This window comes from Pangasianodon hypophthalmus, chromosome 20 (genome assembly GCF_027358585.1).
Source record: "Pangasianodon hypophthalmus isolate fPanHyp1 chromosome 20, fPanHyp1.pri, whole genome shotgun sequence".
Taxonomy (NCBI): Eukaryota; Metazoa; Chordata; class Actinopteri; order Siluriformes; family Pangasiidae; genus Pangasianodon; species Pangasianodon hypophthalmus.
Window position 1 is genome coordinate 9,462,462 of NC_069729.1, and position 17,732 is coordinate 9,480,193.

Here is a 17,732-nt window from a genome sequence, read left to right on the forward strand (position 1 = left end):
CAATAACTGCATAAGGCCAGGGACCCACTGACCAAACTGTTTAATTCTTATTACAAACCACTGCTCAGGTGGTCGATTCATCAGTCACTTTTCAGAACTAAAGCAACTTAGAAAGTCACAACCAATGAAGAAATTCACCTTTCACCATGCTAAGTAGCCTAATGGTGTAGTTGTCATTTTTCAGGCGCTCTAAGGAAATCTTTTGGGGCATCTTCAGTGTAAATATTTATTTGTTTGTTTGTTTAATATAATTTACATCCTTATATTCCTTATGTACATGGCAAAAAATGATATCAAGTAAAAATATCTTGAATATAGACTAATTCAACTAATATTACTTTATTAGATTTTATTCATTTATTACTTATTCAATCTTTTCATACTGAATTTGAGAAAATATTGGTTATTAAATTTGAAAATTGAAAATGTTCTATACCCTGTCTGTTGTTATTGCTGTAAGAAATTCATTATAGAATGTTAATCAGACCAACATCTTAATAAATTTGTTTTACAATATTTTATTGTTTATTAAAGTGTTTTTCCTGATTCAAGATAATGAATTGTATTAATTTGAGTAATTAATTTATTAATTCTTTTCATTGTTTCAAGGGGGCCCCTTGAGTAAGTTGTAACTGTACAACTAAGGTTCAGAAACGGCCCCGTCTACAGGCTAACGTACTATATTAAATGAAAGTTGATTAATAAAAAAGGACGCGAGAGTTAGAGGGGCACAGGACGTATTCCATCCTGGTACTCCCCTGAATCCTGCCCTGTAGGAAGTGGTGGTTTAGAAAATATCCCATGAAACCTAATATCCTCGGAAGAGTTGGCTTGGTGGCACCGTTATTGTTCGTGCTCCTTGTTATTGACACACGTTTTCTTTTTAAATGTACTGTACTACGGTACGACTGACGCAAGCGTATTGCTGCATGTTGCTGGTAAACGATCGTGCGCCTTTAATTGAGGATGTGTTGAACTGGCACTGAGCTTCACATAAACTGGAGCACAGAGGAAGTGCTTGCTTGCGCAACATACTCCGGCTGCCGGGCCATTAATATTTAAATAATTATTTCAGCCGAAGCAAATGTAACTCTTCCCTTATACATCTTACCTGACCGGAGTGATTAACTGGAACTGAGATGCCGCTATCAGCTGTGCTGGTCCCGCTACTCTATATGGTTTTATCTGCTTGGCAGGGTAAGGCGGTGTTTCTCCACAGGCCCCGATGGGAATGGCACATATGTGCAACGTGATGGCAATAGCCAATATTAGCTTCGATTACACCCGAGCATGCTTAAAACATTACCGATACGGCAGTGTTTCTGTGATACGCGGTAAACTGGGATATAGACTGTTTATACATACGGATCTTTTTTTTAGGGGAGAATGGGGTTGGTTGTCACATAACTTAGAGCTGCTGCAACGGAAGGTGAAGTTCACGTTGCCCATTAACTCAAAACTGGTGTTTTTAGAGATTTTTGCACAAGGGATTGTGGACACAAATACATAAACAAATGTCAAAAAATGTGTTTTGTAGCTATTCTTATTTTGATTGTATAGTTTATCATTTCCAGGGAACAAGCAATTTTTTAATCACTCATCCTGTACTAGTTCGATTTGCATTGCAAGGCCAATTCTTTTTTTCTTTTTCTTTTTTTTTTTTTGCTGTACACTGAAAATATTTGGATTTGCGATCAAAAGATGAATATGAGACGATAGAGCAGAATTTCAGACCACCGAATTTTTAGGTTAGCAAAAATATTGTAACAGATAGTATTAAAGTAAATAACACTTAATATTTGGTTACATATCGCTTGCTTGCAATAACTGCATCAAGCCCTAAAAACATCTTTTTCCCCCCCTTTTTGTGTTGGCAGTGTGTTTTGGGTCATTGTCTTGCTGCATGATGAAGTTCCTCCCAATTAGATTAGATGCATTTCTCTGTAAATTGGCAGAAAGAATGTTTATGTAGACTTCTGAATTTGTTCTGCTGCTACCATCATGACTTACATCATCAATAAAGATTAGTGAGCCCATGCAGCCTTGCAAGCCCAAGCCATGACACTACCTCTACCATATTTGACTGATGAGTTTGTATGTTCTGGATCATTTCCATCACTTTGGTAGAGGTTAATCTTGGTTCCAGAACTTTTGTGGCTCATCTGTGTATTTCTTTGTGAATTCCAGTCTGGCCTTCTGATTCTTACTGCTGAGTGGTTTGCATCTTTTGGCCTCTATATTTCTGCTCTCAAAGTCTGCTTCAAACTGTGGATTGTGATAACTTCACTCTGCCATGTAGGTTTTTGGCGATGTCACTGACAGCTCTCACAATGTTTCTGTCATCAACCACTGTTGTTTTACCTTGGCCAGCCTGTTTGATGTCTGATTGTTAGTACAGCAGCAGTTTCTTTCTTTTTCAGGACATTCCAAATTGTTGTACTATGTATACAACAGTATCGTCACAGGCGAAACCCAGGGCTCAAATCAAGAGTAGGTATTCAGAGATTAATTATTTAAACAAACAATCTAACAGCACACCTGAACAACAAAAAAGAAGGTTTTTTTATTTTGTCCCATACACATTATAGCACAGTGAAATTCTTTTCTTCGCATATCTTAGTTTGTTAGGAAGCTGGGGTCAGCCATGATACAGCACACCTGGAGCAGAGAGGGTTAAGGGCCTTGGTCAAGGACCCAAGCTTGGTGGTGCTGGGGCTTGAACCCCATCTTCTGATCAGTAACCCAGAGCCTTATCCTTTGAGCCACCACTGCCCCTGTCAGTCATGTGTTCCAATATTTTTGATCACTTGAAAAATGGGTGAGTTAAAAAAAAAATCACATAAAAATCGGGTGGTCTACCACCAATGGTGCAATGTTCTAAGTTGCTTAACACATCTACATGTAAAGCTCAGGAAATGAAAGCTGAAATTCTAATATATAGTCTCATATTCATCTTTTGATCATAAAGCCAAATGTCTTCAGTGTATAGCAAAAACAATAGAATTGGCCTTGCTGTTCCAATTCTTTTGGAGGGGACTGTAGCTTCAATCATGCAGTTTCTCTTATGCCTGATGTTCATTATATGTGGGTGTCTGTGTTCATTCCTACTCCAAAATCGTGATCTCAACTCAAAGATGTATGACCACGCTACAGAAACATTGCTGACTGCACGAACTTTCCAGAGTTGTCTGGAAGGCTTGTTTCTTAATAGTTTTACTTTACTGCTTCATGTTAAACAAAATGCCTCCAATGCTTAAAGTCCCTGCTGAAAAATCCAGCTTGGGCTGACCAGCTATGAGCTCCCAAAACATAGACAGAGCTGGTCAAACTGGTAAGTACTGGCAGAAAGGAAACAGTGACTGAATTACCACTACTGGTATTTTCTTACTGTTTTTAAGAAAATAGTACAGTAAGGCAAATAGAAAATTTCAAACATTTAATGATCAATTTAGTCCAGGGCCATCCATGCAGGGCCATCCACAGCAATAGCGAGTGTGGGAAGCACCAAGCAGAACATGTTCCCCTACAAGTTTTTCAATTTTTGGTAAATATGCTATAAGAACAAACCTCACCACCTTGAGCAGCTGCCAGCTACGGTAGTTTTTTTTAAATTTTATCTTTTGTATATTTAATGTTCTTTTTTCACAGTAAAATTAAATTCAATTTTATTTGTATAGCGCCATGTTATGTCAAGAAGGCATACAAGGGTGGCTACTCTGCCACCCCTTTGCAGATCTGATCACAGTTTGGTGCATCTCATCGCCACATACAGACATGTTAATTCTTGTTAACATGTTAGCAGTGACAAAATGGACAAAGGAGGCTGAAGAGGCTCTGCAGGATGGACTTGAGGAGACTGACTGGGATATGCTTTGTTAGCTGAAAGGGGATGACATTGAGGGACTGTATTAAGGAGTACATCAACTTCGGTGTGGAAAATGTGATGACCACAAATGGTTTAAGGACCCCTTAAAATTTGCCTAGTGGGTACAGATAGATAGATAGATAGATAGATAGATGAAAAGAAATAAGAATGAATATATATATATACACATATGCATATATATGTGTGTGTGCATATGTATATATATATATATATATATATATATATATATATATATATATATATATATATATATATACATATGCACACACACATATATATGCATATGTGTGTATATATATATATATATATATATATATATACACACAAAGAATACAGTGTAATACAGTGTAATAGTGCAATATGGTAGTGAAGTGGGGTGTAAACATTGTAGATATAAACAGCAGACTTGAGTGGAATTAAAGTGGCAGTGCAGAGTAAACATTGTAAACAGTGATAAAATGAACAGGGTATATATAGTACAGTATTGTATAGATTGAATATGAAAAAAGGAAAGAAAAATGAATAGAAGTAAAGTGGCAGTGCATGTAGATATGAATAGTGGATGGTGGTAAGTTCAACTGTCCAATGAGCTTATCCTAAGCCTGGCTCACTGCAAAATAGTGGCCCAGCATAGTGATGAGCTGTTGGTACAAATGACCTCCTGTACTGCTCCTTTCTACACCGCAGCTGAATGAGCGTTCTACTAAAGGAGCCCTGCTGTTTAACCAGTAGAGAAGCGATGCTGTTTATTATCCAGAATAGCTGTGAGTTTATTGAGTGTCCTCTTTTCCACCACCACCTCCAAACTGTCCAGAGAGCAGCCCAAGACCGAGCCAGCCTTCTTGATCAGTTTGTTGATTTTTTTGCATCTCCAGCAAAAAATGCAGCATACTGCTGTTAAGAAGACTGGACTGGCTATCCCAGACTGGTAGAAGATCTCTAACATCTTGCTGCAAACAGTAAAGGACCTGAGCATCCTCAGAAAGTAGAGTCTGCTGATCCCTTTCTGTACACAGCCTCTGAGTTGACCTTCCAGTTCAGCTTGTTGTCGAGATGGACACCAAGGTATCTGTAGGTGTCAACCAGCTCAACATCCTGACCCATGATAATAATGGGGTTGGTTGTGGTCCTCTTTCTCTTGCAGTCCACCACCATCCTCATGGTCTTAGCCACATTGAGGAGCAGATGGTTCTTCCTGCAACACTCTGTGAATTTGTTGACCTGGTCAAGGTACTCTCCTTCCTGTCCATCCCACCTGAGCACCACAGTCATCAGAAAATTTCTGAAGGTGTCGGAGATCCAACCTGTACTGAAAGTCTGTGGTGTTCAGGGTGAAGAGGTAGGGGGAGAGCATGCTTCCATGTGATTCTCCAGTGCTGCTCAGCAGCCGCTCAGACAGGCAGGGTCCCAGCCACATAAACTGGGGTGTGTCTGACAGGTAGTCAGTGACCTATGAGATCATGGATGTGTCCACCTGCATTCTTCTCATCTTCTCTCTCAGCAGGAGAGGTTGGATGGTGTTAAATGGGTGATCTGCATGAGTGATTTTCTACAAACCATGGAAGTCAAGACAAAGTGATAATATCAGTAACACTGTGAGGAGGGAGGTATGTCTGATTACAGGATGATAAACCTGGAGAGCAACATTGAGTTGTAACTGCTCATGTAACTTTGTGACATTAACTGAATTAACTGCTGGTTGTAGCAAAGCTACATGGGTCATGGACACACTCATTGGTTGAGGAATGCAGACCTCAAAGCCTGGGTTCTGGGTTAACATAAACAAAGCCTGGAAAGTGTTTCCTGTATCAGCTGATGCAGAACTGGTTGAGCGATGACACCTTAATATCATCAAAAAGAATAAATCTGAGTGGAAGTTTCCCAAATCTCAATCTCCCAATCATATATTTTGAGAATTTCCCGCCCCTTACTGAGATTATCAGAACCTGTAAACCCAGTACCTGAATAGTAACCAAAAATAGCCCATGTCTTGCTGAAGTTTCCTTAGAAAAACCTAACCATAATTTGAGAACTTAACTGATATGTCCCTAGTTATAGGATTTTGACCTCAGGCAATGAATGAGTGGTTATAGCACTGACTGCGCATGTGATAGCTCCCCACACTGTAGGAGAACTAGGCTTCTTGATACATCTAATCAAATAACCCAGAGGCCGCATATGTGTTGTTATATAATGTGAAACCAGTGACTGTGACTATCTTGTAATCATGTTGTGATGATGGCAAGGACGGATAGATCTTGCTTCAGCACAGTACACACAGGCGGCAGACAGTGTTGAGGCGTGTTGTGGGGCCAATTAGTAGCAAGTGGAAACCCGATGGATCCAGTAGTAGACTCTTGATTCTCTCATAGCACCTGCACCAACTCCAAATATGCCTCACTTGGTTTTCCTGCAAAAAACTCACACACACAAAAGACAGCAGTACCTTGTACTAGACACAGGAGCAAACTAGGTTTTTCTTTTCCCTTTTCCAAAACTTCAAAAAGTTTTTTTTTAATCTATCCAAAATTTTTTTAAAGTAGGCACATATGTGGACTAAACAGATGTTTTAGGTTTAACTGTTTAACTGTGTAAATTACCAATGTAAATGGTTACTGTCTTTCCCTGCCTAAATTGGTACTCCACTGAGAGGAGTACGGTGCTCTAATCGCATGTTGGGGAAAGGGAATCTCCAATTCAAGGTTAACCCCTGTGCCCTAAACTCCATCAGATCCTCTCAAAGCTCTCCTCTCAGAGCGACCCAGACTGTCCCTGTTTAGGTGGTAGTACCATTTGACAGTGTGAGGCATGTATCCAAGTCTTATGTCCCTGACACCACCCTGCTGAATCAGTTACTAGGAGAACTTGGAAAGTGCCTTTCCATTTCTCCTCCAACGGACCAGCAGTGTGATTTTTTTGATCATTACCCACTGTCCTGGCACAATAGCATGTCCCTCCTTTGGAGGTGAGGTCCATGTCTCCTGGACATGCTGTTGCACAGAGTTAACAACTTCAGAGAGCTCTTCACAATACTTCATTAGCGCATTAGAGGTAAGATGTCCATCTGCTTGTCTTAGATCGCTTGTCCCCGGTAGGGCCATCGGTTGACCCACCCACGACATCCCATTCTGGGGTAACTTTGACAATCGCTGCTTCAAAGTCTGATTTTGACGCTCAACATGTCGAGAAGTCTGAGGTCTATGGTATATGGGCAGTGAAGCTTCCATTGAACATTTAACATTCTAATAACTTCCTGCATGACTTGGGCAGAAAAGTGAGTTAGGCGGTCTGAATGAAGGCATTCAGTAATCCCCCAGCGAGGGAAAAAATCCTTAATTAGTGATTTTGCCATGTGCATGGTTGTCCCCATTTTGGTTGGATGGGCTTCATCCCAATGTGAAAACTTATCAACCACCACCAACACATCCCGTTTACCTTGACATGTGAAATAACACTGATGCCTAAAATATGAAGGCTGTTAATCCATCTTGCCATAAGAGAGATAACACTCAGGACCAAAACACAAACAATTATGTTCAGTTCTGTAAGTGTTAGAATTTTCCCCAGTCACACTGGAAATGAAATTCTAGTTCTAATTAGACAAAGACCAAACATTCTAGCCATCTCTATTGGAATTATTGATACTTGTGCATTAGTGTCAGACAGAAAACTGCATTCATGATCATTCACACTGATTATCACATACAATCTGGTATCCTGCTCATGCATAATTGGCTGCGAATAGGCTCTCACAGCAGACATATCTAAAAAGAATGTGCAGCAGGAGGAGGGGGAGGTGGAGGTAAACCATCTGAGTGTTGGAAGGTGTGTTGTACCAGCTGAATTATTTGCCCTGCCACCTCTGGCAAGATGTCAAGGCTGGGAAACCCTGTAAGTCGGAGCACATTTCCCTCTCAGCTTTCTTGAGTCAGCCTTCTTCTTACGGCATACATGCTCCCAATGCCCCTGCTTGTGACAGTACCAGCACTAATCCCACTGAATGGATTGAGTGTTTACCACATTAGCAGTTGTTTGCAACAAAGCAGACCCATGCACTTTCAGATTCGAATCTCTCTCATATGCTGTGAGACTTTCAGCAAGTCAGGCTTCAAAATCAGCAACACCTTGCATGAGTCAGCTTTTAAACCAACAGCCCATTGGCTAACGGAAACACGTCTTCAAAGAACATCACAGACGGAACTCATATGATGTCCTCCATATAGCATAAACACCTGAGCATAATGCTGGGTGTATTCCATTGATGACTCATTTCTGCCCTGTTGACAATCAACAACTTTGTGCCAGCACGCAGCACTGTCTACAAAACAGCCACCAATTTCTTGAAGGCCATCAGTACATTTCTGTATCGCTCTAGCCAAAGTAAGTGAATGCTTATCTTCACAGTTATCATAAGTATTCAACTTCGCCAATTCGGTAGGCAGAAATATCTGAGAGCATATGAAAATAAGTTGCAAGTTGTACAACTGAATTTTACATGTCATCGGAGTCAGGAATGGACCCATGCTCATTTCTCTGAGATGTTTAAAATCTTTTGCTATGCAATCTACTTGCTCAGGCCTCAGGACTTGCTCAGTGGCTGATATTTTATAGTTACTTTTGTCTCCTCATCCTTTTTCGACTTTACATCTTTACTCACCATTGGGGATACCCAATGGCTGCAGGATTTATGCCAGGGTCATCTGAATCATCATCATAGGATAACAAATCTGAAGACTGTATATTTTATCGGCAGTTAAGCTTTTTATAAAAAAAATTTTATAAAAAAAAATATACTACCTGATTACTCATTGCCATACTGTATAAAACAGTGCTAACATATTTGGTACCGAGAAACTTCGACTGTCAATTGAACTCTTATCATCAAATTGATTGTCATCTAGCACGTTCTTTGACAGGATGACTCACTCACCCATACTGGCATATGTTTTCATGACCACAGGAACAGGATCACCGGATCAGGTCAGATAGGTAATGATGATGTCTGTCATCTGGGTTGTCACAGTGCAAGGGCGGAGAACATCACTGTCCCATCTTGGTCATCAAAATCATTGTAAATCTTTCTGGATGACCATAAAAATACTGCAGTTTCATCATAAGTAAGATGACTAAAGAATCAGGAGATCAAGAGCCAGGTTATAATAAAAGAGGTGGCTTATTGAATGCATGGAGACAGCCAGTGTGTTCTATAGTCTAAACAAAAGTTGGACACAGCCGGCTTTTATACTGATGTGCATGAGCAAGAGGACATGTTCTAGACCATATAAATAATGCCCAAAAAACATGAGCCAGGACAAAACATCATGATCCAAGGAACAGAAACGTCTACATCATGAGTGATCATGAGTGAACAAAGACACTTACAGAAATCACATTAAATTGAATTGCTCTTAGATGAATATATTATGTATCTGTTAACACAATCATGGAAAAAATAGAAAATAATCCCACAGCCTTTTGTAGTACCTATATAACTGCATTGTCCATGTCTTGGTTGGAACTGCAGGGGGTCCAGAAAAGAGCTGACCTGAGGTCTGTGATGGAACAGCACTAGTGATGTGAGGGCTACTGATCTATAATTGTTCAGGGAGGAGGGAGTTGTCTTCTTCGGAACAGGCAGGATGTTTTCCACAGTTCTGGCGCCTTCTCCTGTTGAAGGCTCAGGTTGAAGAGGTGTTGGAGGAACCCACACAGCTGGTTGGCGCAAACCTTCAGTACCCTGGGACTCCATCAGGCTCTGCAGCTTTCCCAAGTTTCAGCTTCTCCAGCTGTCTCTTCACCTGGCCAGTAGTGACAGATAGCTGGCGGTTGGTAGTTGTGATTCCCTTGAGAATAGCTGTTGGTTGAAGGGAGGTAATTGGGTAAGGTAGAGGTGTGAGCGGTGAAGAAGGCTGTGGGATGAGTGGGATAAACGGTTGTGAGATGAGCAGGGGAGAATTGGTTTAGATGACAAGGTGGGAAAAGATGTTTGATCTTGGGGGAGTGGAGGAAGAGTGGTGGTGAGAGGGTGGAGAAGATGGGGGGCATCGTGCTGAACCTATTAAAGAACAAAGTCATCTTGTTATTTCTTTCCAGACTGCCCCCACAGGTTGTTGTTTTGCTTTGAAACCAGTGATTTGCTTCATGCCAGCCCACATTTCCTTTGTGTTGTTTTGCTGTAGCCTGCACTCCAGCTTATTTCTGTAGGCTTATTTGTTCACCTTTGTGCACCCTCCTCATCTGTTCCTTGTCCTTCTGCCTGAAAGCCTGCTTCTTTTTATTCAGTAGCTCCTTCAGTTCCTTGGTGATCCAGGGTTTGTCATTTGTCATTAGGAAAACATCGCACCCTCCTGACTGGAACTGAAGTGTCTGTGCAGAAATGTAGTCCACTATGCAGTCCTGGTTCACATAACACTTCCCAGTTTGTGGTCTCAAACCAGATCTGCATAGCCTTCTCTGCCTCTTGTGACCATCTTCTTATGCTCTTCTTTGTCACAGACTGCCTAGGGACAACTGGTTGGTATGTGGGTGTCAGTATAGCCAGGTTGCGGTCAGACCTTCCCACTGGGAGCAGAGCAGATGAAGTGTATGCACCCTTCACACTTGCATACAGGAGATCCAGTGTTCTGTTCTCTCTGGTAACACATTTGACAAACTGGTGGAACTGTGATAATGTAGTAGAGAGTGACGCATGATTAAATTCCCCGGAAGTAACAATGAAAGAGTTCAGATGCCGAGTTTGGAGTCTAGCAGTAGCCGAGTGTATGACATCACATGCCACTTCTGTGTCAGCTGCCAGTGGGATGTAAACAATAACCATAATGGTGACTGTGAATTTCTTAGGCTAGATAAAATGGATGTAAACCAACATTTAGGTGTGTATCATGCTCTGATTTACATGCTACACAGAGCCATACACACCTGGACAAACATGGAGCAACAGTGAGGTTCGTCAACTTCTCCAGTGATTTTAATACCATCCTGACTGTTTGACTGGGGAACAAACATAGGGCAATTAACATGGATGTATGTATAGTAAGCTGGCCAACAGGCCAACGGTTTGTGAGGCTCGGAAACGATGTGTCTGAAACATTGGTAAGCAACACTGGAGCCCTTCAGGGAATGGCCGTATCGCCTTTTCAATCTATACACATCGGGGTTCCAGTACAACACCAGCACATGTCACCTGCAGAGATTTTCTGATGACTCCTCCATTGTGGGGTGCATTCACAGTGTAGATGAAACAGAGTACAGAGGATTGGTGGAGGACTTTGTCTTGTGTTTCAGGAGCCAACTCCATCACATGACTGACACTAGCTCATTGGAAACAATCACAGAGAAGAGGATGGTAGCAAAACTGGAGATAACAGATAAATAACTGCTTTATAAACTTATAGGTGATATTAAAATATTGTAAGAAATATAAAAATTAGCCACGAGGAGCGTCTTATAATATCATTACGTCTATAATGTCTGTGTTAAAAGAATATTTAGTTAAGATTTATAGGGTTAGGGTTTGGTTTTGGATTTCAGGCTATGAGCAATCAAGAAATCACCCTGTGCAAATAAAAATTACCTAGAGAAATCAGCATTACACAGACTAGTCTATAAAGATGTATATGTATGTGTTGGCAGTTTTTTCAGACTTTTGCATTTTTGCTCTTAAATAGCTACAGTATTTTGCTTTGTTCAGCCAATGCCAATGAGGACTGCCTGTGGTATGTGGACAAAAATGGGACCTGGCACAATGGCTTCGACTGCCCACTCATCACCTTCTGCTGTGGAAACTGCCACCATCGTTACTGCTGTCTTGATAGGATCAAGATGATCACAGAAAGTGGACAGAAACGCTGCATGCTCTTTCATCTTAGGTACAGTGTGTATGTATATGTGTGTGTACAACCTCACTAATAGTATTTCCCAAGCCAGAGTTAACATACATAAATCATTTTATAGGACAGTAACTTTTTATGACAAAAAGAGAAACCTTGGTTCACAAAGTACTTTTTTGTACTGTAATCCCAAATTTATTTGTTTCTGATTTAACTTATATTTATCACATTTTGTGGTTATATTGGCACTGTACTTTGGAGTAGATTGCTTGGCAGACTCTTCCCCCAGCCCTCTGCTCTCCTCTTGACCAAGCAGCAGCAAGTGCATTTAATGTCCCACTCACACATAAAGGCTTAATTGCATACAAGTAAGTTATAGAGATGAACTGTTATGGTGATTTCATGCAGTGTGAGTGAGTTATGCAGGAATTCTTTTTATATTCTCCCTAATAAGTGAAAGTGTACTATAACTGTCTGATCAGTGTTCTGTTCCTTAGTCCCTCCACTATAGCAGGTATTGCTTCGTCCATCCTACTCTTTGTGGCCGCCATTGCCACCATGGTCTGTTGCTTTATGTGCTCATGCTGCTACCTGTATCAGCGGCACAGGCAACATGGCAGGACATCTTATGATTGTAAGTACATTTAACTACATACTCCTTATACCAAAAGTTACATTCTTTCCAGTGCAGAGGATATTTGGAGCACCACACACAGTTGGTGAAAGAACGTGTGAAAGCACCCTATACATAGTCTTTACGCATATTGTACACCAATCAGCCATAACATTAAAACCACCTGCCTAATATTTTGTAGGTCCCCCTTGTGCTGTCACAAGACTTCTGAAGGTGTGCTGTGGTATCTGGCACCAAGACATTAGCAGCAGATTTTTTAGGTCCTGTAAGTTGCGAAGTGGGCCCTCACTGGATCGGACTTGTTTATCCAGCATATGCCACAGATGCTCGATTGGATTGAGATCCAATGACAAAGTTAACACCTTGAATTCTTTGTCATGTTCCTCAGACCATTCCTGAACAATTTTTACAGTGTGGCAGGGTGCATTATCCTGCTGAAAGAGGCCACTGCCATTAGAGAATACCATTGTCACGAAGGGGTGTACTTGGTCTGCAACATTGTTTAGGTAGGTGGTATATGTCAAAGTAACATCCGCATGAACGCCAGGACCCAAAGTTTCCCAGCAGAACATTGCCTAGAGCATCACACTGCCTGAGCCGGCTTGCCTTCTTCACATAGTGCATCATGGTGGCATGTCTTCCTCAGGTAAGCGACGCATATGCACTTGGCTATCCACATGATGTAAAAGAGAACGTTATTCGTCAGACCAGGCCACCTTCTTTCACTGCTCCATGGTTCTGAGGCTCATGTGCCAATTGTACAAGCTTTCGGCAGTGGACACGGGTCAGCATGGGCACTCTGCCCTGTCTATGGCTACGCAGCCCCATACACAGCAAGCTGCAATGCATTATGTGTTCTGACACCTTTCTCTCATAGCCAGCATTAGCTTTTTCAGCAATTTGTTCTACAGTAGCTTTTCTGTGGGATCGGACCAGATGGGCTAGCCCTCGCTCCCCACGCACATCAGTGTGCCTTGGGCGCCCATGAACCCATCGCTGGTTCACTGGTTGTCCTTCTTTGGACCACTTTTGGTAGGTACTAACCACTGCATACTAAGGAACACCCCAACAGGACCTGCTGTTTTCGAGATGCTCTGACTGTCATCTAGCCATCACAAGTTGGCCCTTGTCAAAGTGGCTGAGATCCTTATGCTTGCCCATTTTTCCTGCTTCCAACACATCAACTTCAAGAACTGACTGTTCACTTGCTGCCTAATATATCCCACCCCTTGACAAGTTCCACTGTAATGAGACAAATGTTATTCACGTCCCCTGTCAGTTTTAATGTTATGGCTGATCAGTGTATGTTGTCTGTTTCAGTTACTTTTTCAGCATCCTCAGCTAATTCTTAGAAAGTTGTGATAATGTTAAAAATGATGGTTTATATAATTGCATCCACATTAACAGAGCCACATTCTTGGTCTGTTGAAAATGAGAGTATCAGTTACATGAACATGCACTTTAATTTCAGCCCAGCAGATTCCTATGGCCAGCTACCCTGTGGGGCCTATGTACGATGCTTATGGTAAACCTATTGGAAATTTTGAGTACTCTGGATATGCAGTGGCACCTCAGTATCCTGGTATGCCTCAGCAGTGTCCCAGCTTCCCTCAGGTGCCATACCCCCCATGTCTTCCTGCCAGTCCAGGGCCCAGTCAAGAAGGTAAGAGACAAAAAGTGAAAACTGAATATGAATACATCATTTAGAATGAACAGATAATGTATTCTAAATAGATGTAAATAAACATAAGAATAGGAGGCACACTATACATTGTTTTTGCCCCAGTACCCTGACCTAAATACTGCCTTACTGAGCTCCAAAATAAAACCACAGCTAGATACAAACTGGCCCAAAATTCACAAAAGTAATATGTTTTTATTTATACAGCCACTGCTCCATATAATTAATTTCAAAAATATTAACTTTGAATGTTTTGCATCATTATTGAAAGATAATCCTATGGGCATCATAATAAAATTCTGCTTAAAGAAACCCATATTACTCACACAAGCATTGTGTCCCGGATTCATAGAAGATTCTGATATCATGTCCAGTAAACTTTTCTGATCTTTCTGTAATGTAGCAAACCCAAGACAAAATCTAATAAAATATTATTAGGTAGCTTTTGTCAGTTGTAATCAGTAGTTACTGATTTGTGAAAGACATAATTAAATAGAATGCTTGCCATCACAGTCCACAGGGCATCTGGATGAAACCAATGAACTTGAGTCATGTAGCTGAGGAACTGTAGAAGTTGCAAATTGGAAATTGCTATTTGTTATTGTATTTTGCATATTTTTCCAATATGTTTAATTAATTTGTTTTCATAGTGGCCTACAAAGTTGGCAGAATCCGTCATCTTTATTCTTTATTCATTTAAGAAACCTGTGCATTTAATTGGTGTTGTGTAAGTATGAACAAACTTTGCCTAACTCATCTTTTGTGTTCGTATATTTCAGCGCCTCCACCATATTCTGCTTCATAGCACCCAGAACCCAGGCCACTGAGAGATCCTCCAGGAAGTGGAGCATAAAATGAGTTTGTGGCATGGGGCCCTGCTCTTGAGGAATCCTCAGAATAATCTGCAACACTTTATAAAGTCATATTTATTATATTTATTTTTAAATAATCTCTGGAGTGAAGCATGAATGGCCTGGTTTTGCCTGTTATTGGTAGTGTGAAGTGTAGAGATGTTTCATGTTACTGACTGGCGAAACAGGTTTCCCCCTAAAACACTCAACTTATTTAGGATTCACCTATCCTCAGTTAACTTAATTGTCTAGTTATAATAACGTTGGTACATTACCATTCAAAAAATGTCTAGGAGTTAGCAAAAGAATTAACAGACAAGGTTACTGGTTTTGGTTTCCAGCTTTGTGTTTTACTTAATAATTGTTAGTTTATAATTTAATAATAATGAGGTGTAAATTACATGCAGCCTTTTCCTGCACCTACAGTTCATGACAAGGAACCTAATATGCCCATTTTGCTCTTGGAGTTCAAATTTAACTTAACAGGGTAAATGTATTACTATATTAAACATACTTACTGGTGTATAGTCTACAATACATAAAAGTAGTCCTAATAGCTTTTGGTTTTAATGGTGTTCTCTTCAGACTTTGACAGTAGTATATCTGTTCTTTCAGTTTACTTTAACTGTAATTTTGATAAATACTAAGATTAAACAGGCTTTACTTTTTTTTAAATGTTTATTACACTAAATGAGACAAAAAAAGGCAAATTGGTGGTGAATTGTTTGTTATGGACTGAAAAGAAGTTGGTAGCAAGAATCAGGAATTTTTGTGAAAATATTTCTAAAACTTGTTATGCTAAACCAACATGAACTCATTTGCAGTACCCCTTGAATTAAACATCTGTGGTACAGTGTGGGTAAAAACATTGTGCATTGTCATTGTGCATTGTTTAAGTTTCTTTTACTTTAAAGCCTCTGTCAACATGGTTTCAAACTAACCAGTGGTCCATTAATTAAATTGTTGCTAACTGTACAATATATTGATTATAGATGAATCTGACAAAAACTGATTAGAATAGGGTAGTGCAGGTTGTCTCAGAGTGCACTGACACTGGCATCTCCTCTGCAACATAAACAACCTCACAGCAGTCTGGCGAAAAGAAGTTAATAATAACAAATCAGGACATTTGTGCAATTCATTAGTTCTTACAGAATTAATGAATTAAAACATAATGAGGTGATTTTTGTTAAAAGGACTAGTCAATAACATCACCACAGAAGCTTCAAATTTTTGTGAACATTTGATAGTGTACATTTTGAAGGACACAAATATGTAATGACAGTAATGACAGAAGAATAACCATTTCACTCCTGGAATGATGCACAACTTTACTGAGGTTATAAATTCTGATGAGAGTTCTCATGAAATACTGACATGTAAGTATTGCATAACTGAATTTTTACAATAAAATATTTGGTCTTTTACTTCTCCCTTTTATCATTATTCTATTATTCTCTATTATTTTGTATAGCCTGCAATATAATAATGATACAAACTGCACAGGCATATTTCTAGCAAGATTTCATGTAAGCAAAGAATTAATATATTTTACGAAAGCGAATCATTTACATCTTAACATCAAACTAACTTCAGAACCTACTTTACATTCTTTTTAATGTTTTGAACCTTTATTTTTTATTTCTGTTTTCCTCGAGTATAAATATGCTGCTGCACAATGTCCCTTTGTCCTGTATCAGCATGGGAAAAGACAAAGAAATTTCCAAATAGATGGCATTCATCTGCACAAGTCTGTGATAGATATAAAAATATGTAAGCAATGAAACTATCAATAAACCCATTATGGCCATAATAAAAAAATTGGAACAATTGAAGTTTCCCAGAAAGAAGACACATGAGCATACTGATCCCTTGCAGTGAATAGGATGAGAAGGGAGGCAAAGAAAGCCCAAAAAATCATAGCTTCAGAATTACACACTTTATCTGATTCACAGAAAAATATGAGTCAGTGGTTCAGTAAATATGACAAAAACAAATGGCAAATTATTAGAATTACTTAAATGCTTTAAGTTCTGTACAAAATGAATTTATGTAAATATGTGGCTAAAACCCAAATTGTATATTTTACTTTACTAGATTAAATTTACTAATATTTTGCAAGCGCTCACAAAACTATAAAAAGTAGTATGCAGTGCGATGCAAAGTATGCACTTTTGGTAGGTAATAACCACCGCATACCATAATAACCACTGCACACCCCGCAAGACCTGCCATTGTGAGAGATGCTCTGACCCAGTCGTCTAGCCATCACAATTTGGCCATTGTCAAAGTTACCCAGATCCTTACGCTTGCCCATTTTTCCTGCTTCCAACACATCAGCTTTGAGAACTTACTGTTCACTTGCTGATTGACAGGTACCATTGAGATAATCGATATTATTCACGTCACCTGTCAGTGGTTTTAATGTTATGGCTGATCAGTCTCACACACACACATATATATACACATAAAACACAGTCATTGTGTTTTTTATATATAACACAATGACACTTATATATACACATACACACCAATACATATATACGTTTACAGTTGCTGTCAAATATTCAACTCTCCTCACCTTAAAAAGTATTATGGAGATGTGCATAGAATTGACAATAATATACAATAACGAAAACATACAAGTCTCAGTAAACAAATAAAGTATATTTATTGATATATTCAAGCAATTTTGATAACTTGACATAATTTTGAGTTTAAATGAAAAACATCTAGTTCCCTTGACAAATGTCGATGTTCTCTATTATTCAACCCCCAACCTCAGTACTTGGCGGAGCATCTTTTTGCCTTGATAACCTCTAATAAGTGATTTTGGTAAGTCCTGACAAGC

The 17,732-nt window shown here is 39.7% G+C and overlaps 1 protein-coding gene across 1 annotated transcript; it reads left to right on the top strand.

Annotated features, from left to right (window-relative positions):
- Nucleotides 1-826: 826 nt before the first annotated feature.
- On the top strand, nucleotides 827-16,308 carry shisa4 (shisa family member 4). Its single transcript, XM_026935611.3, has 5 exons — nucleotides 827-1,197; nucleotides 11,577-11,754; nucleotides 12,213-12,349; nucleotides 13,821-14,012; nucleotides 14,810-16,308. Exons 1-5 carry the CDS (start codon nucleotides 1,140-1,142, stop codon nucleotides 14,833-14,835), a joined length of 591 nt encoding a protein of 196 aa, XP_026791412.1. The 5' UTR covers nucleotides 827-1,139; the 3' UTR covers nucleotides 14,836-16,308.
- The last annotated feature ends 1,424 nt before the right edge of the window (nucleotides 16,309-17,732 follow it).